Here is a 27,941-nt window from a genome sequence, read left to right as displayed (position 1 = left end):
CTCTAGTAGCATACCACCTTTCCTTGAATGGCAAAACCATATATACGCATCTGTTAGTATCTTGTTTCATGCGTGGAGCAATAAGACTTTGCTCTCCGATCACAAAACCAGCAGTTCCTTGGGATATTAACATAGTTTGGAAAAACTCATGCACCCATCATTTGAACAATTGTACTCCACCTCAGTGAAATTTCTGGCAAGAAGAGTCGGTGAGTTACAAGCCTTAGTACATAACTAGTTTTCCCATGATAGGGTCACCTTAAGAACCAACCCAGCATTTTTCCCTAAAATTTGTCTGGTTCAGATGGACCCCTGAGACTATCACCTTATCCACTTTTTTCCCGAAGCCACATTCTACAGAAAGAGAAAAAACCCTGCACACCTTGGACTGCAAAAGGGCTTTGGCTTATTATAGTCAAAGGACTCCATCTCCGAAATGTAGTTCGCAACTGTTTTCTTTCAACCCCAATGCACCAGGTTTGCCAGTTGCCAATCTCTAAGTGAATGTTAGCAACTTGGCTGTTCCACTATATTCATTTCTGTTACTCGACGAATGATAAGCTCCCAGATGGTGTGAAAGCATATCCTATCTGAGCCACAGCAACTTCCATTGCTCACCTGAAAAATGAACCAATTTTAGATATCTGCAGAGCAGCCACATGGTTCTCGTTGCACACCTTCACATCACACTACTGTCTTAATCAGATGCAGCAGTGGGAGAAGCAGTATTGTGCTTCACAACTAAAACTTAAGCTGTCCACAAACTTTAATTCCTTCACACGTAGTCCATCCGGTTTATACCTGACTTAGAACAATCGAAAGGAACAGTGTGCTCTAGATTTCACAGCTGGGGACTCCCAGAGAGCATGGCTAATTCAGCCTGCTTATCTATGGGGGAAAAAAGCAAGTTTGGTAGGATGAATTAACCATGCGTCCCCAACCTCCTCCCTGATCAACTTATACTCACTCTCTTTGCCCTATTCTTTCTCAGTTTGCATGCTTAAGCTTTCTTGTAACTGAACGGGGAAGGGGAATTGCATGGGAATAGCCTTGCAGGCACGCAGAGAACAGCTGTATATTGTTTGAGAGGATTCCGTGTCGCTGGGTTCAAGAACTTACCCAAACCTTTTTTGGAGGAGATGTCCATTAAAGGCTATTAATCAAGTTGACTTAGGGAATAGCTACTGCTATTAATTGCATCAGTAGCATGGGTTCTTCTTAGTGTTTGGATAATTGCCAGGTTCTTGTGGCCTGGTTTTGGCCTCTGTTGGAAACAGGATGCTGGGCTTGATGGACCCTTGGTCTGACCCAGCATGGCAATTTCTTATGGTCTGCCCATGAGGATGTGTCAGAGCATGGCTAACTCATCCTGCTAGCTATGGAAAACAGTTTACGGTAAGCAAGAAATGTCTTAATTTAATTGTCAGACTGCCTCAAAAATCCTCCTTTTCCTCCTTCAGGAATGGCACCAGCATGATATCATTGATCATTCCTCCCAAAGACCAGATATCACGAGTGGCAAAAATGTTAGCTGATGAGTTTGGGACGGCGTCAAACATAAAGTCTCGTGTAAATCGGCTTTCAGTGCTTGGAGCCATCACATCTGTGCAGCAAAGACTGAAACTTTATAACAAAGGTGAGCAGTGCTTCTGGGTTACGGAACGACTTACATGTGATAAGCAAATACACCCCCCCCTTTTTTTTTTTTTTCTTTTTGTCTTTAGCTTATTGTGGATTCCTCGGATTAAATTTTCCTAGTGTAGGAATGACCTGATAGTGTTACATCAGCTGTCCTAGCATTTCAATATACCTTGTTTCTGCTTGCTCACTGCATACATGCGTCTCTGTTCCCCTTCATCCTCTGTGTGCATTAATTCTTCAGAACCACTGTCATTCTGTCCTTGGGCATTATTTCTCTAGCTCCTCTGCCATGAGCCCAGAAAAGTCAGCCTGTGATGTGTCTAATCTAGAGTTTGTGAGGCCTGTTCTAGAGCTTTCAGATATTTTCTCTGCTGAAAATTAAGTAATCAATTATTTGTACCTGAAGATGCTTATTCATGGAGAATTATCCTCATAAACTAAAAAAACAAACAAACCCAAAACCTACACGGAATGGAACTTTGCGGCATTAACATCTTGAGCTTTCTCAGTGTTTAAATGTCAAGTACAAAACCAAATGGATTTAGTTTATAAATAAATAAACAAAACTTTTTTGTTTTTAACAGTACCCCCAAATGGTCTAGTTGTTTATTGTGGAACAATCGTGACTGAAGAAGGAAAAGAAAAGAAAGTCAACATTGACTTTGAACCCTTTAAACCAATCAATACTTCACTATATTTATGTGACAACAAATTCCATACAGAGGTAAGAAGCACAGATATTCTTTTTTAAATAAAATATATATTTAAGAAGTGTAAAATAAATGGTGCTGTGCCCATACTTGTACATAATTCCACACAAACTTACTTTCTTCTTTCACTTGTGTATCTAGTGCAGATCATTACAGATAGGAGGATGTTGCAGCTCCGGAAGAGCCACATCATATTGCTTTTGGGCAGATTAGTTGTTGTATGCACTGTATTCATCCCAAAGACTGTAAACACACAATACCAGTACTGTTGGACTGGGGCACAGGCAGAACACTTGGCACTGATCATCAGTCCTGGTCTAGTGAACTCTAGCATTTTCGAATGTTTGGCAGTACATTTTGAGCCTGTCGCTCATCCATTTACTCTGAGGAAAAATAAGAAAACATTCAATATTAATATTTTGAAAGATTCTGATTTTTGCATACTTATTCTCTGAGGACATACAGAATAGGGGTGTGCATTCAGTCCCTACGTATTGGCAATCCGCAACGGATGTGGCCATATTCGTTGTATTCGTGGGGAAGCGAAACGTATCACGATTCCCCACGAATACACGAATCTTTGAATTATTCGGCCGCCTAAAGAAACCAATTTAAACAAGCCCCCCCCCCCCCCCCCCCCCCCAAGACTTACCAAAACTCCCTGGTGGTCCAGCGGGGGGTCCGGGAGCCATCCCCTGCATTCACACCCTCGGTGCTGGTTTCAAAATGGCGCCGATAGCCTTTGACCTACTATGTCACAGGGGCTACCGGTGCCATTGGTCAGCCCCTGTCACATGGCCATCGGCGCCATCTTGTGCTCCTACCATGTGACAGAGGCTGTCCAATGGCACCGGTAGCCCCTGTGACATAGTATGGGCAAAGGCTATCGGCGCCATTTTGATTACTGGCAGCCGACGGTCTGAGTGCAGGAGGTCGCTCCCGGACCCCCGCTGGACCACCAGGGACTTTTGGCAAGTCTTGGGGAACCCTCCTGACCCCCACAAGACTTGCCAAAAGTCCAGCAGGGGTCCAGGAGCGATCTCCTGCACTCCGGCCGTCGGATGCCAGTACTCAAAATGGCGCCGATCGCCTTTGCCCTCACTATGTCTCGGGGCCGGCGGTCGGCACCTGTGACTGGGTGAGGGCAAAAGCGATCTGCGCCATTTTGAAACCAGCATCGAGGGTGTGAGTGCAGGGGATGGCTCCCCGCTGGACCACCAGGGAGTTTTGGTAAGTCTTGGGTGGGTCAGGAGGGTGGGGGATTGTAGTTAATTTAATTTTTAGCGGGGAACGAATCAAAATGGACGTAGTCACGGATCGGGGCGCCATACGGCCGAATGCAACATATCCGCCCCACGCCCCCCCCCCCCCCCCCCCCCCCCCGACAAATCCGAATCCCGAATGCAATGTATGGCGTCCCTCTGCACATCCCTAATACAGGATGATTAGCCTCATACATGAGTGATATAATTCTATGTCATCAACTTGAGCTTCCCAGAGAATTCTGGAAAAACCTTGGAAAGCTTTTCCAAGCATGCATGGATCTTCTGCTCATACCTCATGGGGTTGTCTTTACCCAATTTGAACTGCAACTCTTACCATGGTTCTGAAAACATATTAACATAGTAAATGGATAAAGACAGGATGGAAATGGTCCAGAGGAAGGTGACAAAAATGGTGAGGGATCTGTATCAGAAGACCTATGAGAAGTTGCTGAAAGACTAAATGTGTATACCCTGAAAGAGAGAGCATGCAGGGGAGATATGATACAGATCTTCAGATTCCTGGAAGGTTTTAATAGTGCACAAACATCAAACCTTTTCTGTTGGAAAGAAAACTACAACTAGGGGTCACAATATGAAACTCCAGGGTGGATGACTCAGATCAGACATCAGGAAATATTTCTTCATGGAGAGGAAGTTGGATGACTGAATGTCCTGTTGTAAGAGGTGGTGAGGATAAGAACAGAAAACGAATTTAAAAGGGAATGGGATAAATGTTGCTGATCCCTAAAAGCTTGAGATTGGTAATGAAGAAAAGGAATAACCTATAAATTTTAGGTGTAACATTTTCTCAGAGGACAAGCAGGACGGTAGTCCTCACACATGGGTGACATCAACAGTTGGAGCCCCAACACGGAAAGAGTAACCTTCAGAGTACAGCAGAAACCACCCTTAATAGAATGCATGGAGCAGCAGTTACTACCATTAACAGAATGCGTGATGGTAACCTACTCGGCACAGTAGTTACTACATTTATCAACGCATGGGGATAACCTGCACAGTGCAGCATTTACTACTATGGGCAATTTGCTGGGCAGACTGCATGGACCATTTTGGTCTTTATCCACTGTCATTACATTTGGCAGAGAGACCAATTGGCACATTGTCTGTCCAAATTAAGACTTTCTCTCTGCTACTTGTCTTTTTAACATGGTTGGTTGGTCCAGACTTGTTGGTTTCTTTCCCTCACTGCAGCCTTAGCCAGTCTTTTTTTCCAATAAGATTTCATTCTTTGATTTTTGCCTCGTCTATTTTTCCTCTTGGTGGCTGAAACGTCTAGCAGCTTCAGGTACTGTTGCTGCAGTTTCAAGATATCCATTTTGGACCATCATGGCAACTGCTCAGAGGTGCCATCCAAGAACACTAAGCTCTGGAGATGAAATTGAGCAACATCTCTTAAGTCAAAGACTTGGTGTATCTACATTAGCATCAAAAGATCCAGAAGCTTCAGTTACTAGCAATGCTTCTCCTAGGGCAAGCAAGATGGTAGTCCTCACGCATGCGTGACATCAGAGCCTGGCATGAAAAACTTTTGTTAAAGTTTCTGGAAACTTTGACTGGCACACTGATCATGCTCAGCATGCCTGAATCCATGCGGTCATGTGGGGTCCCTCTTCAGTCTTTTTTTTTTTTTTTTTCCACGAAGCTTTTGCCTCATGACTATGGAACTCAGGCTAAAATTAAAATTGTTTTATTCCTGTTTGGGTCTCGCCGGGTCCCTCAATCTCCTGGGGTTAGTTATCAGGTATCGTGGTAAGTTTTTACAGTCTTCGCGATCAATTCCCGACCGTGCTGCTTCTCGGTTGCCTCAGGTCATCAACCGCATGCCGCATTCTTTTTCTGACGGCGGCATTTGTTTTTGCCGTTGTCCCAAGTGCCCCCGTACTACATACATCACAGACCCCAATGAGGTCTGCATTTTGTGCCTGGGGGCGTCTCACAACATCCGGGGTTGCGCTTTCTGTGCCCAGATGACTCCTAAGGGCCATTGCGTGTTCCTCGACAAGATGGAAAAGTTTGGTGCAAGAAAGTCTGAACCTTTGACTTCAGCATCAGGGGCTCGACACCCGGAGGCCATGAAGTCTCGGCAATCCCAGCTCCTATGTTATCTTCCCCACCGCCAGGTTCTCAGGTAGAACTTGGCACGGAGTATTGTCCACTTTCTGTCTCTTCCTGTTCCAGGTCCAAATCCTCACTGTCTCCCTCTGCTCCGGGGAAAGACCAGGCAGAGCATCGGAGGAAATCAAGAAAGCATTGCCATAGATTACCATCTTCCCGTGACTCCAAGCTTGGGAAGGCACCGACTGAGCTGCCCCTGAAGCAGCTCCGGCCCAAGGAGTAATCGCCCTCCATCGATGCCAAGGGCCCGAGGGTGATCGCCATCGGTTCCAGTGATGGGTACTGATCTCCCCCGCCCCCCCCCCCCCCCTCGGAACTTTGGGGATCTGGTTTAGTCTCCTCCTCATGCTCTTCTATCGTTGTCAGCATTTGAGGAGGAGTTGGAGTGCGGTTGGCCCAGCCCTACAAGGCATCGAGCCATCAGTGTGTTGCTAACACAGGCTCTTCCGGTGCCCTTGATGCTGCAGAGGGCACCTGGGGCCCTCACCAGTCACTATTCTGGTGGTTGATTTCCTCCGATGAGGGAGGACAGTCAGGCTCGATGGCCCCGCTCCCATGGACAGCCCCCTCAGTCGGCGTTACCCCTCCCAAGCCCTTTAGGATCTTTGCCTTTAGATCCACTGATTTCTTCGGTGCCTCCAGTACTAGTGTACCTGTCGGTGCCTGCACTTATGCCTTTGTGGCTCCCAGTGTCTTTGGGTTCTCAGCCTAGGGGTGCAATGGGGGTTCCCGGGCACAGAGTGAAGAGGATGGCTCCCTATGACTCTTGGGAGGATGAGGTGTCCCTGTCCTCTTCAGAGCACTTGCCCTCTGAGCCTTCGCTCCTGGAGGAGAGGTGTAGATCTCTGCCGGAAGATTTGACTAGTTCTGGCTTTGTGAGGACTGTGGCGGAATCTGTGCCATTCTAACTCTTGACTGGACAGGACTCCAGACACGATGCTGAAACCCCTCCAATTTGTGGATGCCTCTAAGGAGGTGGTAGCAGTACCAGTGCACAACATCTTTAAGGATCTCTTTGTCTGGCTGTGGCAGCATTCCACTTCAATCCCTCAGTAAACCGAAAGACTGATGCAGTTTACTTGGTGCAACCCACCACGGGGTTTGAATGCTGCCACCTTCCACACCAGTCGGTGGAGGTGGAACCAGCCTTGAAAAAGGTGAAGAGGTTACTGGCCCATGCTTCGGCTCCCCCAGGTCATGATCACAAAGCCCGGGACACTCTAGGAAGGAAGGTCTTCCAAGTGTCCGTGCTGGCAGCCCGGATTGCATGTTACCAATACTCCAGGAACCTCTGAAAACAAGTTCAAGATCTGTTGGAATGCCTCCTGCAACAACTTCAGGAGGATTTCCTGAAAATGATTGATTCAGCAGGGGCTGAAGTGAGACAAACATGAGGTCAGGTTTGGTCCGCTTATGATGTGTTCAAAACAGCAGTGAGGGTTGCTGCGGCAGGCATAGGCACTCAGCGTATGGGCCTGGCTTTGGGTCTCAGACCTCCGGCCGGAAGTGCTGGAGCATATCACGGACCTGCCTTATATCGAGGAAAATCTGTTTGGAGATCAAATCAAGGAGGCAGTGGCACAGCTGAAGGATTATCACAAAACCCTCTAGCATCTGTCCGCCAGCACCTTAGATCCTCAATCCTCTGGCAAGAAGTCCTTGAGACAGAGTTTGAGACACCCATCATACCACCTGAGGAAATATTATCCTCCAGCGGGTAGGGCAAGGTCTAGCGTGCTGCATCTAGGATATGCATGTGGCAGCCGCCCACCCCTCGACTGCAGCAGAGTCCTGTCATGGGAGTTTGACTTCTTGTGAGGGAGTTCTAAGCCATCAACCCATGCCCGTGACGAATGAGCCCTCAGTCTGAGGCTGCCTGCAACTGACCCTGACTGTTTGCTCTCAGTAATTTCAGACCAGTGGGTCCTGTCCATCGTTCAGACTGAGCTTTTCAAAGGTTGTCCTCCCCCTCCCCCGTACTCCTCATGGGGTTTTTGACTGCTGAAGCAGTTTTCCACCAAGCCCGTGGGATAGCAGGTTTTATTCCAGCTATTTCCTGATTGCCAGGAAAACAGGTCTCCATCCTATCCTGAACCTGAGAGCTTTGAACAAACTCCTTGTAAGAGAAAAGTTCAGAACGATATTGCTGGGCGCTCTAATCCCTCTTCTAAAGAAGGGAACTGGCTTTGCTCTCTCGATCTAAAGGATGCTTATGCTCACATTGCAATCCCTTGCAGCCATCAGAAAGATTTCTGGTAGGAGAAGAGCACTTTCAATATTGGGTGCTGCCTTTTGTCCTAGCTTCCTGCTATCTCAGGAAGCAGCGAGTGCAGGTCTTCCCCTATCTGGATAATTGGCTTATCAAGAGCAACACCAGGCCAGGAGTGCTGCAGTCTTTAAATCCACTATCCAGAGTTTGGAGGCCTGGGGGGTTTCTAATCAACTATCCGAAGTCCCATCTTGTTCCATCCCTTCAGCTGGACTTCATTGGAGCCAGATTTGACATGGTTCAGGGCTCAGTGTGTTTGCCCCGGGACCGAGCACTGACCGTAATGTCTGACAGGGGAGATCTCCTGGAGTTGACGGGCCTCTGCGCATAAGATGCTGCGTCTCTTGGGCCACATAGTGGCAACAGTTCATGTTTTGCCCTTTGCCCGGCTACACATATGCAGGGCACAGTGGTCTTTGGTCCCAGTGATACCAGGCAACCCAGGACTTTCTTGCATGCATCATGGTCACCACACCACTTTAGGAGGCCTTATCGTAGTTGGAAACTCAGTCCATTTAATCCTACTCAGTTTCCTGGCTTTTCACCAGTTTGCAATCTACAAAAGTACGTTGCCTCCTATCCATAACTTTTTAGTTTTCTTAGAAGCCTCTCATGAGGGACTTTGTCAAAAGTATTCTGAGAATCCAAATAAACTGCATCTACCAGTTCACTTTTATCCACGTGTTTATTAACCCCTTCAAAAAGGTGAAGCAGATTTGTGAGGCAAGACTTCTTTTGGGTAAATCCATACTGGCTGGGTCCCATTAAACCATGTCTGTCAATATATTCTGTGATTTTATTCTTTATAATAGTTTCAATACATTTTCCCAGCACTAAAGTCAGACTCACTGGTCTATAGTTTCCTGGATCACCCCTGGAGCCCTTTTTATATATCTGATTACATTGGCCACTTCCTAGTCTTCAGGTACAGTGGACAATTTTAATGATGTTATAGATTACTAGTAATAGGTCTGAAATGTTCATTTTTCAGTACTTTCAGAACCCTGGTGTATATACCATCTGGTCCAGGTAATTTGCTACTTTTCAGTTTGTCAATCTAGCCTACTACTACCAGGTTCACCATGATTTGTTTCAGTTTATCTGAAATCCTTGAAAATAATCTCCAGAACTGGTATCTCCCCAACATACTCATTAGCAAACACTGAAGAAATTCAGCTAGTCTTTCCGTGACTATCTTATTTATTTATTTATTATTTTTGTTATACCGAGTTTCATGACAGGCATCACATCAACCCGGTTTACAAATAACAATGTGTGTAAAGTATAGCGTAACGTAATAAATATTTCCAATAAAACTGTGAACTTTAAATACAGAGAATCAATTAAAAGGTGTGAGAAAGTTACAATAAAACAGGGAAAATTAACTTGGAACTGGAAGAGGGGAGAGGTTAAACAATGCAATATTTACATTTCATACAATTAAAGTAATAGTGTAGCAGAGTAAATAAATAAGCCTATTTGAATGAATGTGACGGTACATAAATATGAACGGTAAAATAAATAACCAAGAGAATAAATATGACACAGTAGTGCATGGTGATATGATAAAAACTCAGCAGGTAATATTGAGTGTAAGTTTGTGATAGGTGGATTCTTATTTAGATCCAGTTATTACATAGGAGTTTGTGTTGATGAGTGAGTTTTATTCAAGGCTTGGAAATGCTTTTTTGAAAAGCCAAGTTTTTAGTCTTTCCTAAATGTTAGAGCGCATGGCTCCTGTCTCAAATCAGGTGGTATAGAGTTCCACAGAACTGGACCTGCTGTAGAGAAGGCTCTGAGACTCAAGGATTTATGTTGTTAGGTTTTGGCATTTGGAATTTGGAGTGACTCTTTGTAGTATTCCCTGATGGGTCTGGCGGAAGTGTATTTTTTAAATGGTATTTGTAGATCGAGTTGCGTGTGTTGGTTGATGGTCTTGTATATGATGTTGATGGATTTGTACATGATTCTATAGTGGATTGGTAGCCAATGGAGGTTTTGGAGGATAGGGGAGATGTGGTCCATTTTCCTGGAATTTGTAAGGACTCTGGCTGCGGAGTTCTGAACCATTTGTAGGGGTTTGGTATAAGAAGCTGGGAGGCCTAATAGTAATGAGTTGCAATAATCTAGTTTGGAAAAAATTATTGCTTGCAAGATTGTTCTAAAGTCCAGAGCGTGGAAAAGTGGTTTGATTCTTTTCAGAATATGTAATTTGTAGAAGCAATCTTTGGTGGTTTGGCTAATGAATGTTTTAAGGTTGAGACGATTGTCTAAGATAGCTCCTAGATCTCTTACATGGGTAGTTTGAAGGAGTGCGGTTGGTTTTGGAAGTGTGTTATTGTTTTCCGGTGATATGAGCAGGAATTCCGTTTTCGAAGCATTGAGTACGAGGTTTAGGCTGGTGAGGAGAAGTTTAATTTCTAATAAGCAACTGTCCCAGTGTTCCATTGTTTTTGAGATTGTTTCTTTTATGGGAATCACGATCTGTACGTCGTCTATGAAAAGGAAGTGTTTCAGGTTTAATTTTGTAAGAAGTTGACATAGTGGTAACAGGTAGACATTAAAGAGCGTGGGTGAAAGTGATGAACCTTGCGGCACCCCTCTGTTAGAAGGGTGGTATTGGGATTCTTTATTGTGAATTTTGACTCTATATCCTCTGTTTTCTAGAAATGTTTTGAACCAGTTTAGTGTAGCACCTGTCAATCCAATGTTTGCCAGTTGTTTTAGAAGTAGGGCGTGATTGACGGTGTCGAAGGCCGCCGAGAAGTCAAGGAGGATTAGTAAAAATGTTTGGCCTTTATCAATTCCAGAAATGAGGAAGTCCGTGAGAGAGAGTAGTAGGGTTTCGGTGCTTGCAGCTTTGCGAAAACCATATTGGTTTGGGGACAGAATACTGTGGTCCTCTAAGTAGTTGGATAGTTGGGTGTTTACCAATTTTTCCATGATTTTAGCTATGAATGGGAGGTTGGAAATCGGGTGGAAGTTATTGGGATCACAAGCATTTAGATTTGGTTTTTTTAGCAGTGGCTTGATTGAGGCTGTTTTTAGGTCATCTGGGTAGATCCCATGTGATAGGGAGCAATTTATGATTTCTGCCAGTGTTTTTGCTATAGTATCAGGGATGAGAAGAAGCAATTTGGAAGGGATTTGATCAAATGGGTGTGATGACGGTTTCATTCTCTTTAACACCGAATGTATCTCTGTGATTGTGATGGGTTCGAAAGCGTTAAGCTGAATGTCTTTGTCTTGGGGAGATATGTGATATCTGGAGCAGTAGTGTTTGTAATCAGCTGATTGAGGAGATCAGATATTTTTTTGTTGAAATGAAGAGCCAATTCATCTGCTTTAGTCTGGGCTAGCTCGGGTGGGATATCTGGAATGATGGGTTTAGTGAGGCTGGAGACAAAGGCGAATAGGGCTTTTGAATCAAAGATTAGATGATGAACTTTCCGGGCGTAATAGTCTCTCTTGGTTTTCAGCGTGATACTTTTGTATAGATGGAGTGAGCGTTTGTATTCAGATAGTGAGGCCGGTGAGGGGGCTTTGCGCCATTTTCTTTCTTTCTGCCGAAGTAGTTGTTTGAGCTTTCGCAGTTCATCATTAAACCAGGGTTGTCTTTTGGATGCATTAGAAGACCTTATTTTGGTTGTCAGTGGGCAGAGAGTGTTTGCTATAGATTTAGTTATTTTGGACCAGGATTGGAGGGCCGAGTTGGGCGTAGAGACATCTATGAGTGGTAGATCTGAAGTAAGAAGGTTGCTGAGGTGTTCCGAGGAGCAAGGTTTTCTGTATAAGAAAGAGGGTCTTGAGTTTAGATTGGAGTCTGATCTTGGTAAAGAGAAGCTGGTGGAGATTAGCGAATGGTCAGACCATGGGACTTTTTTGCAATTTGGTTGATTTGTAAGAGAAATACCGGAGTTTGTAAAGAAGAGATCGAGCGTGTGGCCTGCTTTGTGAGTGGGTTTGTTGTTTGAAACCCATCGCTGACATTGCGGTGAGGAAAGCTTCACAGTTTGTTGAAAGAGGGACTTTGTCAACATGTAAGTTGAAGTCGCCCAGGATTATAGCAGGGGAGTCAAGATTGAGATGTAAAGTTATGGTTTCAATAATAGGTGAGGCGTCTGACTCTAGTAATCCTGGAGGGGCATAGACTAGAAGGATTTGGAGATGTTCTGATTTGAACAGTCCTAGTTCTAGTTTAGTAGCTGTGCTGATGTGGTGGTGTGTGAACCTTAAGGATTTTTTTGCAGCTAAGAAGATACCCCCTCCTCTTTTTTTTTGTCTTGGGATGGAGAAGAAATCGTACGTCTGTGTTGGTAGTTGGTTAATGAGGGTTATATCGGTGGATTTGAGCCATGTTTCTGTTATGGCACAAAAGTCTGGGGTTGAGTCCTGCAGTATGTCGTTTAGTATAAGAGTTTTGTTGGTGAGCGATTGAGCGTTGAAAAGGATGATGGTGAATAGAGTGAGACCTAGGAACTGTGTAGTGGGGGAGATCATGATTGGGATGAGTGATTTGTAGGTGCATGGGCGGTAGTGCATAATTGGAAAAGGTTGGATCGGTGCTGGAAGAGTGTTGCTAGAGGCTGGAAGTGCTGCTAGATGAGCTGCTGGAGTCTGGATGTGTGCTGCTGGAGACTGGATGGGTGCTGCTGGAGACTGGATGAGAACATAAGAACATAAGAAAATGCCATACTGGGTCAGACCAAGGGTCCATCAAGCCCAGCATCCTGTTTCCAACAGTGGCCAATCCAGGCCATAAGAACCTGGCAAGTACCCAAAAACTAAGTCTATTCCATGTAACCATTGCTAATGGCAGTGGCTATTCTCTAAGTGAACTTAATAGCAGGTAATGGACTTCTCCTCCAAGAACTTATCCAATCCTTTTTTAAACACAGTTATACTAACTGCACGAACCACATTCTCTGGCAACAAATTCCAGAGTTTAATTGTGCGTTGAGTAAAAAAGAACTTTCTCCGATTAGTTTTAAATGTGCCCCATGCTAACTTCATGGAGTGTCCCCTAGTCTTTCTATTATCCGAAAGAGTAAATAACCAATTCACATCTACCCGTTCTAGACCTCTCATGATTTTAAACACCTCTATCATATCCCCCCTCAGTCGTCTCTTCTCCAAGCTGAAAAGTCCTAACCTCTTTAGTCTTTCCTCATAGGGGAGTTGTTCCATTCCCCTTATTTTGGTAGCCCTTCTCTGTACCTTCTCCATCGCAACTATATCTTTTTTGAGATGCGGCGACCAGAATTGTACACAGTATTCAAGGTGCGGTCTCACCATGGAGCGATACAGAGGCATTATGACATTTTCCGTTTTATTCATCATTCCTTTTCTAATAATTCCCAACATTCTGTTTGCTTTTTGACTGCCGCCAGCACACTGAACCGACGATTTCAATGTGTTATCCACTATGACACCTAGATCTCTTTCTTGGGTTGTAGCACCTAATATGGAACCCAACATCGTGTAATTATAGCATGGGTTATTTTTCCCTATATGCATCACCTTGCACTTATCCACATTAAATTTCATCTGCCATTTGGATGCCCAATTTTCCAGTCTCACAAGGTCTTCCTGCAATTTATCACAATCTGCTTGTGATTTAACTACTCTGAAACAATTTTGTGTCATCTGCAAATTTGATTCTCACTCGTCGTATTTCTTTCCAGATCATTTATAAATATATTGAACAGTAAGGGTCCCAATACAGATCCCTGAGGCACTCCACTGTCCACTCCCTTCCACTGAGAAAATTGCCCATTTAATCCTACTCTCTGTTTCCTGTCTTTTAGCCAGTTTGCAATCCACGAAAGGACATCGCCACCTATCCCATGACTTTTTACTTTTCCTAGAAGCCTCTCATGAGGAACTTTGTCAAACGCCTTCTGAAAATCCAAGTATACTATATCTACCGGTTCACCTTTATCCACATGTTTATTAACTCCTTCAAAAAAGTGAAGCAGATTTGTGAGGCAAGACTTGCCCTGGGTAAAGCCATGCTGACTTTGTTCCATTAAACCATGTCTTTCTATATGTTCTGTGATTTTGATGTTTAGAACACTTTCCACTATTTTCCTGGCACTGAAGTCAGGCTAACCGGTCTGTAGTTTCCCGGATCGCCCCTGGAGCCCTTTTTAAATATTGGGGTTACATTTGCTATCCTCCAGTCTTCAGGTACAATGGATGATTTTAATGATAAGTTACAAATTTTTACTAATAGGTCTGAAATTTCATTTTTTAGTTCCTTCAGAACTCTGGGGTGTATACCATCCGGTCCAGGTGATTTACTACTCTTCAGTTTGTCAATCAGGCCTACCACATCTTCTAGGTTCACCGTGATTTGATTCAGTCCATCTGAATCATTACCCATGAAAACCTTCTCCATTACGGGTACCCTCCCCAACATCCTCTTCAGTAAACACTGAAGCAAAGAAATCATTTAATCTTTCTGCGATGGCCTTATCTTCTCTAAGTGCCCCTTTAACCCCTCGATCATCTAACGGTCCAACTGACTCCCTCACAGGCTTTCTGCTTCGGATATATTTAAAAAAGTTTTTACTGTGAGTTTTTGCCTCTACAGCCAACTTCTTTTCAAATTCTCTCTTAGCCTGTCTTATCAATGTCTTACATTTAACTTGCCAATGTTTATGCTTTATCCTATATTCTTCTGTTGGATCCTTCTTCCAATTTTTGAATGAAGATCTTTTGGCTAAAATAGCTTCTTTCACCTCCCCCTTTTAACCATGCCGGTAATCGTTTTGCCTTCTTTCCACCTTTCTTAATGTGTGGAATACATCTGGACTGTGCTTCTAGAATGGTAGCTGCTCCTTTCAGTTTTTTTCTAACAATTTTTCTCATTTTATCAAAGTTTCCCTTTTGAAAGTTTAGCACGAGAGCCTTGGATTTGCACACTGTTCCTTTTCCAGTCATTAAATCAAATTTGATCATATTATGATCACTATTGCCAAGCAGCCCCACCACCGTTACCTCTCACCAAGTCCTGTGCTCCACTGAGAATTAGATCTAAAATTGCTCCCTCTCTCGTCGGTTCCTGAACCAATTGCTCCATAAAGCTATCATTTATTCCATCCAGGAACGTTATCTCTCTAGCGTGACCCGATGATACATTTACCCAGTCTATATTGGGGTAATTGAAGTCTCCCATTATTACTGCACTACCAATTTGGTTAGCTTCCCTAATTTCTCTTAGCATTTCACTGTCCATCTCACCATCTTGACCAGGTGGACGGTAGTATACCCCTATCACTGTAATCTTCCCTGATATACAAGGGATTTCTACCCATAAAGATTCAATTTTGTATTTAGTCTCATGCAGGATGTTTATCCTGTTGGATTCTATGCCATCCCGGACATAAAGCGCCACACCTCCTCCCGACTGCTCCTCTCTGTCATTGCGATATAATTTGTACCCCGGTATAGCACTGTCCCATTGGTTATCCTCTTTCCACCATGTCTCTGAGATGCCAATTAAGTCTGTCATTTACTGCTATACATTCTAATTCTCCATCTTACTTCTTAGACTTCTGGCATTAGCATACAAACATTTCAAAGTTTGTTTTTTGTTTGTATTTTTATTCTGCTTTTTAATTGAGTGCTGCTGGAGACTGGATGAGTGCTGCTGGAGACTGGATGAGTGCTGCTGGAGACTGGATGAGTGCTGCTGGAGACTGGATGAGTGCTGCTGGAGACTGGATGAGTGCTGCTGGAGACTGGATGAGTGTTGCTGGAGGCTGAATGAATGCTGCTAGATGAGCTGCTGCTGGAGACTGGATGGGTGCTGCTGGAGGCTGGATGGGTGCTGCTGGAGGCTGGATGGGTGCTGCTGGAGGCTGGATGGGTGCTGCTGGAGGCTGGATGGGTGCTGCTGAAGGCTGTATGTGTTGCTAGAGACTGGATGTTCTGCTGGATGTTCTGCTGGATGTTCTGCTGGATGTTCTGCTGGATGTTGAATGGGTGGAAGAGAGGTCGCTGAATGAAAGGATGGAGTGGGTAATGGTCCTGGCTCAGGGAAGCTCCAAGGAGCGCGCCAGGCCCCTTAGGTCGCACTCCTTCGGGCTCGCGACGCCTCCGAGAGGCGCCGGAGTTTAAAGGGGGCAGTGGCCGCCCTCTGATAGGCCTGAAGCCTGCTTAGGGGCGCGGCTCACTCACCACATTGCGTCCTGCGGGCCTGGTTCTCAGCTCTGGAGTGGTTAATTAGTATTAGTTTCGTTTTGGGTATTTTTGTCCTTTGCCTTCCGTCTCTCCTGCACGGCTCACCTGGAGTGTCTGGTGAGCAGGCTTTTGCCCCAGATGGGCCGCGCCGATCACGCAAGCCTCGGCAGAAAGGAGGAGGAGGTGGTTGGGTGCGGGTGGGCGCCGGGATGTAGGCCGCCGAAATGATATATATAGCAGTAGATTATTCCGCGGGTATGGCTCGGGGCTGTACGAAGGGGCTCCTTTAACCCTTCTATCATCTAACGGTCCAACCGATTCCCTTTCTGGCTTCCTGCTTTGAATATATATATATATTTTTATTTTTTTTTTAAGTTTTTCTTGCCTCTGTGGCCAACTTCTTTTCAAATTCTCTTTTAGCCTGTTTTATTGTTTTGTTTTAATTGCCAATGTTTATGCTGCTTTGTTTTCTTCAGATGGATCCTGGTCTTGTTTTCAGGATATACACAATGAATATACATGAGGTATATTTGCAAATATCTCATGCATATTCATTGTGGATGTCCTGAAAACTAGATCTGTTTGTAGCATTGCAGGACAAACACGGTTTACCCTTGTTCTAAGGGCTTTGGCCCCTCCAGGGAAAAGGTGACAGCTCTTTTACAATCCAAACTGTGCAGAGCTTGTTTACCTCTATGAATATGTGGCCTGGGGGAAAGTAGTGGCAGGCTAATTGTCTGTCTGGCTAAGACGGAAACCTAACACAGAAAAAGGGAAATGCAATGTAACTTCACTATGTAGTTGCCAAAAATATAGATATCACGTTTTATTCTTTCATTTTTTGTTTTTGCTTCTTCAATAATTTATCAAAATATAAGTATTAAATATTATATATAAATTAAAATGCCGCATCAGCAAGCCTGTCAGGTGTCTCTGCAGTTTAGTCAGGGACCGTCCGGTCTATTCAATCATTATTCAAAAAATGAAAAAAGAATAAAAAGTGATATATATTTTTGGCAACTACATAGTGAAGTTACATTGCATTTCCCTTTTTCTGTGTTAGTTTGTGTGGGATTTTTCTGGCTCTCTTTCTGATTAAGATGGAAACCTGACATCCCATAAGACAAGTCCAGTATTCCGTTTCCAACAGTTGCCAAGCCAGGTTACAATGCATATACATGAGGTATATTTGCAAATATCTCATGCATATTCATTGTGGATGTCCTGAAAACCAGATCTTTTTGTAGCACTCTGGTACTCGGGCTGCCTACCCATGCCTTAGAATATAGATGCAATGTTTTTCTTTTTCTTGACCCCAACAGATCTGGGATAGCAGTAATTAGTTTCTAATTAGCTTGCATATTGTATCTTTAGTTATACTAGGCAGGTCTGACTCTTGAAAGGCATGTCATGACTTTGTTGGTAGCTAACATAAGAAATTGCCATGTTGGGTCAGACCAAGGGTCCATCAAGCCCAGCATCCTGTTTCCAATAGAGGCCAAACCTGGCAATTACCCAAACACTAAGAAGATCCCATGCTACTGATGCAATTAATAGCAGTGGCTATTCCCTAAGTAAACTTGATTAATAGCCGTTAATGGACTTATCCAATCCTTTTTTGAACCCAGCTACACTAACTGCACTAACCACATTCTCTGGCAACAAATTCCAGAGCTTAATTGTGCGTTGAGTGAAAAAGAAATTTCTCAGATTAGTCTTAAATGTGCTACTTGCTAACTTCATGGAATGCTCCCTAGTCCTTCTATTATCCGAAAGAGTAAATAATCGATTCACATGTACTCGTTCAAGACCTCTCATGATCTTAAAGACCTCTATCATATCCCCCCCTCAGCCATCTCTTCTCCAAGCTGAACAGCCCTAACCTCTTCAGCCTTTCCTCACAGGGGAGCTGTTCCATCCCCTTTATCATTTTGGTTGCCCTTCTCTGTACCTTCTCCATCGCAACTATATCTTTTTTTTTTTTTTTGAGATGTGGTGACCAGAATTGTACACAGTATTCAAGGTGCGGTCTCACCATAGAGTGATACAGAGGCATTATGACATTTTCCGATTTATTAACCATTTCCTTCTTAATTCCTAACATTGTTTGCTTTTTTAAACTGCTGCAGCACACTGAGCCTCTAGGATTGTATTTTTAAACCATGTCCATGCCTGTTGAATGCTTTTAAACTTTGCAGCTGCACCTTTCAGTTTTTTTCTAACTATTTTTCTCATTTTATCAAAGTTTCCCTTTTGAAAGTTTAGTTTAAATGTATTAAAAGTTATTTAAATTTGATCATGTTATGATCACTGTTGCCAAGTGGCCCCACCACAGTTACCTCTCTCACCAAATCCTGCGTTCCACTAAGAATTAAATCTAAAATAGCTCCCTCTCTTGTAGGTTCCTGAACCAATTGCTCCATGAAACAGTCATTTATTACATCCAGGAACTTTGTCTCTAACAAGTCCTGATGTTACATTTACCCAGTCAGTATTGGGGTAATTGAAATCTCCCATTATTATTGCACTGCCAAATTGGTTAGCTTCCCTGATTTCTCTTAGCATTTCATCAACTGTCTGACCATTTTGTCCAGGTGGACGGTAGTATACTCCTATCACTATACTCTTACCCAACACACATCGGATTTCTCCCATATAGATTCTACTGTGCATTTAGTCTCTTGTATGATCTTTATCCTGTTGGACTCTATACCCTCCTGGACATAAAGTGCCACACCCCCACCAAGTTGATCCTCCCTATCATTGTGATATAATTTGAACCCTGATATAGCACTGTCCCATTGGTTATCCTCCTTCCACCAAGTCTCTGTGATGCCAGTTATGTCAATCTCATCATTTAATGCTATATATATGTTTATATATATATATATATATATATATGTTTCATATGTTAAGTGTCTCAAGTGCACATGCCCCTTAATTTGTATATTAGTTCTTTTTGTATATCTAATGCTAATTGAATGTAAATAGCTGCAACGCTGCCTGATGACTCTCCTCTCCTGTACTTTTGCATATCCTCCAGTTAACCCCCTCCCCTGTTCATTATAATTTCCTTTCCTTTCTCAGTTAATTGTAAACCGACATGATGTGTCCTACGAATGCCGGTATAAAAAAAAGTTTTAAATAAAATAAATAAAATATATTAACTCTCCCATCTTACTTCTTAGACTTCTGGCATTGGCATACAGACATTTCAAAGTGTGTTTTTTGTTTGTATTAACCTGCTTTTCAGTTGTCTGGGATAATTTGGAAATCATTAGCTTTGGTGATTTACATATAGGCACATGGACTGTTTGCTTTTATTGGAACCTCTCTGTTGGGATGCCCTAACTATCTTTATTTTAAAAAAAAAATTTACATTTTTCATAAAAATCAAGATCTTGATAAGAGAGCATGACTTCCAAAGAAACGCAATAAAATATTACATCAGAGAAATGGAGAACTATAAAAACAGTAACTCTTTCATTCCAGTCCACCAGTATAGAGGAAGCCAATTTCACAATCCAAAATCTAATTTAGGTAGAGCCAAAAAAAATAATGGAAATGAAAAATCAGTGGAGCAGACAAAATACACATTCTTTATAGAGAGTAGAGATCAAGCTGTAGTGATGAAGGGGCCAAGGGCTGCCCCACCTTATTGCTCAGAAAAATAGTTAATTGGCCAGGTTCAAAGAATACATAAGAGACATGTATATTTAACTAAACATTTGAAAGAGGAATTTAAAAAAGAACAATGCGCTGGGTGTCATTAACAAAAACTGCTCTTACTTAAACTTGTCTACATCAGGGCATGCCCTGACTTTCATCTGGAGAAATAACTCTTCTCAGTACCTAAAAAAGTTTAAGAAGCCCCATCTGTATCAAGCTCCAGTGGCACTATTAAATTTTAAGGAGCTGCCAAAGTCCCATTCCAAAGAAGGCAACAAAGACCTTACTGCCCCCCCCCCCCCCCCTTACAGGTTAAGGCTCATTTTACTAGGGCCCAGGCATTATCCTGGGCAGAAGCCAAACTGCTGTCGCCCCACCGACAAGCGGCGACGTGGTCCTCCCTACACACCTTCGCCATGTTCTATCGCCTGGATATCCAGGCTAGAGAAGACTCAGCCTTTGCAAGGGCAGTATTAACTGGACCACGGGCAGCCTCCCTCCCTGACCGGGAGTAGCTTTTGTACATCCCATTGGTCGTGAGTCCATCTGGCTACATGCTAGGAAATGGAGAAATTACTTACCTGATAATTTTGTTTTTCTTAGTGTAGACAGATGGACTCGGCATCCTGCCCACGGCTGTCCACAGAAAAGGAGGGCCTTGGAAAGAGAACCCCGAGATTAAACAATTACTGGTAAACCATTGCCTACCCCTAGTTCAGGACACCCACAATTAATCTGGTGTCGGCGTTAACTTGGTTGAATGCACTGGCGGTCTCCAGTTTTTGAAATCAGTTGAATCAGTTAATCAAGTTTGATCAGTTTTAATCAAGTTGTTATGCACGATATATATCCACAATGGCTTTTCGAGGAGGATACTGAGGAGCCGAGGTCACTGCAGGGGTATATCTAGGATGAAGTCAGCTTGAAATCTGACTCAGTCTCCCATCTGCTAGTAGAAGAGCACATAACTCACTGGTCCTGAGTCCATCTGTCTACACTAAGGAAAACGAAATTATCATGTAAATAATTTCTCCATTTCTATACACCATCCGACTTAATATCATGGCGATATTAAGTCGGAGGTCCCAAAAAAAAAAGCTGTCTGGCCCGCGGGTCCTAATTTAAATAAAGAATCGTGCGCGTCGGGAGAGCGGGCGCTCGTCTCGGAGTGCCGGCTGTCCCGCAGAGGTTTTTGAATCTGCCTGAATGAGATGTGAAGGACATAAATTGCAATGAAGTCATCAATAGATGAACACCTCAGATGAATCTTTAGGAAAAAACGTTTTTTGTAACTTGTGTCAAGGAATATATCATTTTTTAAAATGAAGCAAGACATGTCTTATATGACAGTTTGAGACTTAAGAAAAACTTTATTTCCTAGCGTGTAGCAGATGGACTCAGGACCAATGGGTATAGTGTACTCCTGTTAGCAGTTGGAGACGGATCAGATTTCAATCTGACGTCAGCTCCTAGTACATATACCCCTGCAGGAATTGCAGCTCTTCAGTATTTTCCGTCTCCATAGCAGTTAGGGACTATCTGCACACTCTCTTGAACCAAATCGAAAGAAGAAAACCAAAATTAAAGGGGAAAACCTACCTGAAGACTAGCCCCGCTCTCCTGCGGTGATACCCTCGGGTCCCTCCCCCAGTTGAGATTCCCGAGGTGATTTCCTCGGTCCGGTGGCTGAACGCGGCGAGGACCTAGCCTCCGATCCTCGGGCACGGCTGAGAGGCTACGGGTGCACCCCTCGAGTGCGGCAGTGAAGGTATTGGCCCTCTCCCCCCGCAGCCTGGAGACCGCCCTGAACGAAACCGGGACGCGCCGAAGACAAGGTAAGGTGGAAATCTGCTGTTTGAATCCGGTCTTCGAGGATTGAGGAGGAGCACAGGTCACCGATCGGAACCAGTGCCACCGGGTTGATCCGCCCTAGCAGGGCCAGGCCCCGGCTATTTCCAAGGGTCTGCCCACGTGGAGACCCTCCGAGGAGGTCGCCATATTACCCACATGCTCGCCATCGCCATCTTGGCCCTATTTGCCACGCCGCCCGCCGTTCAATCCAAGCGCACAAATCGAGCTAAGCGCACAAAATCCTTGTGCGCATAAACTTATTCTGCGCGGTCGCCAAGCGCACTACCATCCCAGTGGAGGGAGGAGCGGTGCTCAAGGATGCACATGACCGGCATCTGGAAGCCATTCTAAAACAGTCATTTGAAGTTGCAGCCATGTCACTGCAGATTGCGGCCTGCTGCACCGTGGTGACACGTGCCTGCCTATCACAAGCCAGGAACAACACTCCGGGAGAAGACATGGAACCAGCAGTATCATTCCTCACTGATGCCTCCTCCGATCTAGTGCGCACAGCAGAGGAGTTTCGTCCGCAGTGGCGGCCAGGAGACAACTCTGGCTTCGAAGCTGGTCGGCTGATGCCTCTTCCAAGACACGCCTCACTAGGATGCCCTTCAAAGGATCCCTCCTGTTCAGCAGCGAATTAGAGAAACTGGCCAACAAATGGGGCGACTCCCCATTACCACGCCTGCCGGAAGACAAGACGAAGAGAAACCAGCGTCCCTTCCCCAGGTCCGCCAGGGGCAGAAGCTCGCAGCGCTTCAACCCTTACAAGAGCAACTATCAAGCACCCCGCCCCACAGGCAGGAACCAGTCCTTTCGGACCAAACACAACATGAGGGGAGCCAGTTTGGGGACAGGCCCCAGCCGTGCCCCACAATGAGAATCAGCCAACCCATCCAAGGGAAGAAGCCATAGGGGGCAGACTAGCCCTATTCTACCGCAGATGGGTCGAGATAGCCTCGGACAAGTCGGTCCTAGCCATCATCCAGGAGGGGTACTACCTGGATTTCCTTCGAACCCCTCCGGACAAGTTCGTGGAATCCCCCTGCCACAACCTTCTCAAGAGGGCGGCAGTGGAAGCTACTCTATCCAGACTTCTGGCTCTCGAGGCCATAACCCCGGTGCCTACACAGGAAATGAATACTGGACATTACTCCATCTACTTTGTCGTACCCAAGAAAGAGGGTACATTCAGACCTATCCTGGACCTCAAGTCGGTCAACCGCCACCTAAGGATCCCCCGCTTCCACATGGAAACCCTACGATGCCTCATACGCGCAATACAACCAGGAGAGTTCCTCACATCCCTGGATCTTTCGGAGGCCTACTTACACATCCCAATTCATCGGGAGCACCAGCGCTACCTACGCTTCAAGGTCCTGGATTGTCACTATCAGTTCTGGGTACTACCCTTCGGGTTAGCCACAGCACCCCAGACGTTCACTAAGGTAATAGTAGTGGTGACGGCAACACTGAGGAAGGAAGGAATCCTCGTTCACCCTTACCTAGACGATTGGCTGATCAGGGCAAAGTCACCGGAGGAAAGCCACCAAGCAACCAGCAGAGTCATAACACTACTGGAAAGCGGAGGATGGGTGGTCAACACAAACAAAAGCTCCCTACAGCCCTCACCGTCGCAGGAATACCTAGGAGTCCGATTCGACACCAAGGAAAACAAGGTCAGCTTGACCCCCACAAGGAGATCAAAACTGCGGAACCGACTGCAGACCTTGCTGAGCGTTCCTCGTCCCACAGCATGGGACTACCTGCAAGTCCTCGGACTGATGGCATCCACACTGGAAGTGGTGCCATGGGCGCGAGCCCACATGAGGCCCCTACAACGCTCACTTCTATCGTGGTGGAGCCCACGGTCCCAGAACTACACCGTACGTCTACCACTCCCGGGCAGAATCCGGACCCAGCTACGGTGGTGGCTGCAGACCAGCCACATGAGCTGGGGATCAAGACTGTCCTCCCCAACCTGGACCCTGCTCACCACAGATGCCAGTCTACACGGATGGGGAGCACACTGCGAAGCGTTAACCACCCAAGGACGGTGGAATGCAGAAGAGGCAGGATGGAACATCAACTGCCTAGAAGCGCTGGCAGTCAGACTAGCCTGCCTGTGGTTCGCCCACAGACTCAAAGGCAAAAGCGGTCAGGGTGATGTCGGACAACGCCACAACTGTGGCCTGCATCAACCGACAGGGCGGAACCAGAAGCCAACAGGTGTCCCTAGAAATAGACCTCCTGATGGCGGGGGCGGAAGCAAATCTCCAGGAGATCTCCGCCGTCCACATCGCCGGGAAAGACAACATCACGGCAGAATTCCTCAGCAGGGAAAGTCTAAACCCAGGAGAATGGAAGCTGTCGTCCACAGCCTTCTAGATGATAGTGAATTGGTGGGGGACCCCAGACATGGACCTTCTAGCAAGCAGATCCAATGCTCAAGTACCCAGATACTTCAGCCACAGGCGGGATACGCAGTCCCAGGGGATCGATGCCCTGGTACAGTCCTGGCCACCGGGGACCCTGCTATACATCTTCCCGCCGTGGCCCTTGCTGGGAGCAATCCTACACAAGATACAGCGACACAGGGGTCTAATTCTTCTGGTGGCTCCAGATTGGCCAAGAAGACCCTGGTACGCAGACATGAGAAGACTACTGGCAGGGAATCCACTACCCCTGCCCCCACACAGAGACCTACTACAACAAGGTCCGATCCTTCACGAGGACCCAGCTCAATTCTCTCTTACGGTCTGGCCATTGAGAGGGCCCGCCTGAGAGAGAGCGGATACTCTCCTCCGAGCACGCAAGTTCTCCACATCTCTAACATACATAAGGATTTGGAGAGTTTTTGAGGCCTGGTGTGAAGACCACAACGTCAAGCCACGCTCCTCCAATGTCCCCGTGATCCTGGAATTCTTACAGAATGGACTACAGAAAGGTCTGTCCCTCAACTCCATCAAGGTACAAGTGGCAGCATTGTCATGCTACAGCTCCGGTAGCGAGGGTAACAGCATAGCCTCGCACCCAGATGTATTGCGCTCCTTGAAAGGAGTCAAACACATCCACCCACCACTAAAGTGGCCAGTACCTCTATGGAACCTCAACCTCGTCTTGGAGTTCCTAGCGGGATCTGCCTTCAGACCCCTCCAAGGCCTGTCCCTCCGTCTGTAAAACTTAAAGACGGTGTTCTTGTGGCTGGGTTCGGCCTGCCGCATCTCGGAACTACAAGCACTGTCCTGCCGAGAGCAGTTCTTCAGACTCACCCCGGGGTCCATTCAACTACGCACGGTGCCCTCCTTCCTCCCCAAAGTGGTCTCACACTTCCACCTTAACCAAACCATCTCACTACCAACGATGGATGGCTTGAATTCGGAAGAAGCCCGTAGTCTACGCCACCTCAACATCGGCAGACTCCTATCCAGATACCTGGAAATGGCGGAACCAGTACGAAAGACGGACCACCTTTTCATCCTTCACAGCGGAAAGAGGCAAGGAGAAGCGGCCTCGCGGGCAACCATTGCCCGCTGGATCAAAGAAGTCATCAAGGCGTCCTACGTAGAAGCTGGAAAACCTCCACCTCTACAGGTCAAGGCCCATTCTACTAGAGCCCAGGCGGCATCCTGGGCAGAAACTAGAATGTTGTCACCTGCCGAGATCTGCAGGGCAGCAACATGGTCCTCCATCATACCTTTTCCAGATTCTACCGTCTGGATGTGCAGGCTCAGGAGGACACGGCATTTGCAAGGGCAATTCTAAGTAGACCACGGGCAGCCTCCCACCCGGTTCAGGAGTAGATTTTATACATCCCATTGGTCCTGAGTCCATCTGCTACACACTAGGAAATGGAGAAATTACTTACCTGATAATTTCGTTTTCCTTAGTGTAGACAGATGGACTCAGCATCCCACCCTTGACTGCCGTTATACATGGTTTTTTGTCAATGAATCAAGGGTAAGCCATGTTTTCATCTACCTAGGACATCCACCCTGCCTGGTGTCGAAGCTTTCCGGTTGAGTACACTGGCGGTCTCCAGCTATAGTCAATAAACCAGTTCAAGTTAATCATGTTTTAAACGTTCTAACAAGTTATGAAGTTATTTAAGTTAATCATATTAAGTTAATCAATCAGTCAGTCACACATATATCCACAATGCTTTTCGAGGAGAATACTGAAGAGCTGCACTTCCTGCAGGGATATATGTACTAGGAGCTGACGTCGGATTGAAATCTGATCCGTCTCCAACTGCTAACAGGAGTACACTATACCCGTTGGTCCTGAATCCATCTGTAGTTTCATCAATGGGTAGATGAAAACATCTACCCATTGATGTTTGTTATATGTAAGGGCTCCTCCCAAAAGTTAATTGTATTTTTCCTAGTTCACTAAGTTATCTGTTACATGTAAGGGCACCGCCCAAAAGTTTTTGTTTATTGTGAACCGATGCGATGTGCGAACGGATATCGGTATAAAAAAGATGTTAAATTAAAAATAAATAAATATATAGATTTCAATTTCCAAAAAGTTGTGGAATACAGTGAGTGCTGTGAATGTGGTTTTTGTTTGGGTTTTTTTGTGTTTAATTCTGATGAAAAATCCACAAGTTGAAAATTAAAAAAAAAAAAAAAAAAGCTTAACATGCTCTTTGGATTTTATCCTGGAGTCTTGTTGCTTTTGCATCCACTCTGCCAGAAGCACTCATAATGTCAGCTGGTTAAGGTGCTTACTTTCTGGCTTACGGCTGTTTGTTCAGGTTAATGATCTTATGACTAAAAGTACTCTGGGGCAGTTTTCAAATTGGCCACCTTGCTACAATGTATGGGGGTACTTTCCCTTTCAGACTTGCCTTTTTGTGCAGATTTTCCATGGAAAATAACCATGCACAGATTATTTATTTAGCGTTTTTCTATACCGGCATTCAAGATTAGAATCACATCATGCTGGTTTACATTAAACAAGGGGGTGAAAATTAAAATAACTGAACAGAACTGTAACAAGTGAAATGAAAAACTCTGAAGATGCAGATTAGAAAATGCATGCATTATTTCTCTCCCCCAACACATACTTATAGGTTGATCGAGCAAGCTCTGTTTTCAGACGGCCAATTTGTGTGTCCTCAAATGTTCAGGGCATCCTTGGCAAACGTATTTTGTATTTGAAAATGTTATGAAGCACAGATGTTAGTGGGGTTTTGCTATAATGAAATGTTCTTTTTAGCTACCTAAGCAGGGAATATGTTACAGGGAGGTTTCACTGTTTATTTTCCATGGATGCTGTGAGGTTTGGCTGAGGTTTTTGCCATGTTCAATTTTGTCCCCTCAGGCTCTCACAGCACTCCTGTCAGACGATAGCAAGTTTGGGTTCATTGTAATAGACGGTAGTGGCGCGCTCTTTGGAACTCTACAAGGAAACACAAGAGAAGTCCTGCACAAATTCACTGTGGATCTCCCAAAGAAGCACGGTAATCTAAGAGTGAAAGGAGGGCTGCTTGTGGCATTACTGAAGGGAAAGGACACTGCTTTCTAGAAAATCAGAAAACTAGAGCTGATAACTAATAGAAGCCATAGACTTGCAGGGCTGGATCATCTCCTGCTCTGCCTGGCCTGGGAGAATTAGAGGCAGCTGCTCAAGTCCTCCATACAGGAAGATCCAGCCAACCACAGGGTACATTTATACTAAGCTCAAGGGAAGGGAATATTGTACTCGATCGCCCTCTTGGTTGGAGGCTTGAGTTTATAAATTGGGCCTCTAGGAAGTTAGGTGGATAAAACTTGAGTAAACAGGGAAGACAGCTCATGGTACTTATTACTAGCTGTTCCCTGTACATAAGTGGGGCTGAAGCAGGTTGCACTTGGGGTGCATGATAGCTTTTTCATTTTTTGTTGCGTCATCTGCCACTTCGCATCCTTTCAGCAGCTCGCTTTTCAAAATGGCAGTTATTCTCCATTATTTAGTAACCGTCATTTGTTTCTTGGCTATTGTAACCGCTCTTCATTGTAATGTATTTTGAGCTTAGACATGAAGCACTGGGCGTAGTCTTGAATCTGCTTTAGGTGGTCATGTTATGCTGTATGATGTAGTAACGTTAATGTAATTCATTTGTTTTTCAAGGCTGTGTGGACATGTCTTGGATTTTGGATTATTTTAATTATAATTTGTCCTTTTCAGTGCACTTGCTAAAACAGAGATCCTGTCCCTCTGTTCTTG

The 27,941-nt window shown here is 45.0% G+C and overlaps 1 protein-coding gene across 4 annotated transcripts in view; it reads left to right on the top strand.

The window, feature by feature from the left end:
- Positions 1 to 27,941, top strand: part of ETF1 (eukaryotic translation termination factor 1) — a 74,435-nt gene that overhangs the window by 27,516 nt on the left and 18,978 nt on the right. For all 4 annotated transcript variants that reach the window (XM_029583488.1, XM_029583489.1, XM_029583490.1 and 1 more), the window contains 3 exons: positions 1,461 to 1,636; positions 2,226 to 2,365; positions 27,057 to 27,195. In XM_029583488.1, coding sequence (XP_029439348.1) covers positions 1,461 to 1,636; positions 2,226 to 2,365; positions 27,057 to 27,195 — 455 coding nt within the window. The remainder of the gene's footprint in view (positions 1 to 1,460; positions 1,637 to 2,225; positions 2,366 to 27,056; positions 27,196 to 27,941) is intronic.

This window comes from Rhinatrema bivittatum, chromosome 18, assembly GCF_901001135.1.
Source record: "Rhinatrema bivittatum chromosome 18, aRhiBiv1.1, whole genome shotgun sequence".
NCBI classification, from domain to species: Eukaryota; Metazoa; Chordata; class Amphibia; order Gymnophiona; family Rhinatrematidae; genus Rhinatrema; species Rhinatrema bivittatum.
The sequence above is the reverse complement of the archived record's forward strand: the minus strand, read 5'-3'. Positions and strand labels throughout refer to the sequence as shown.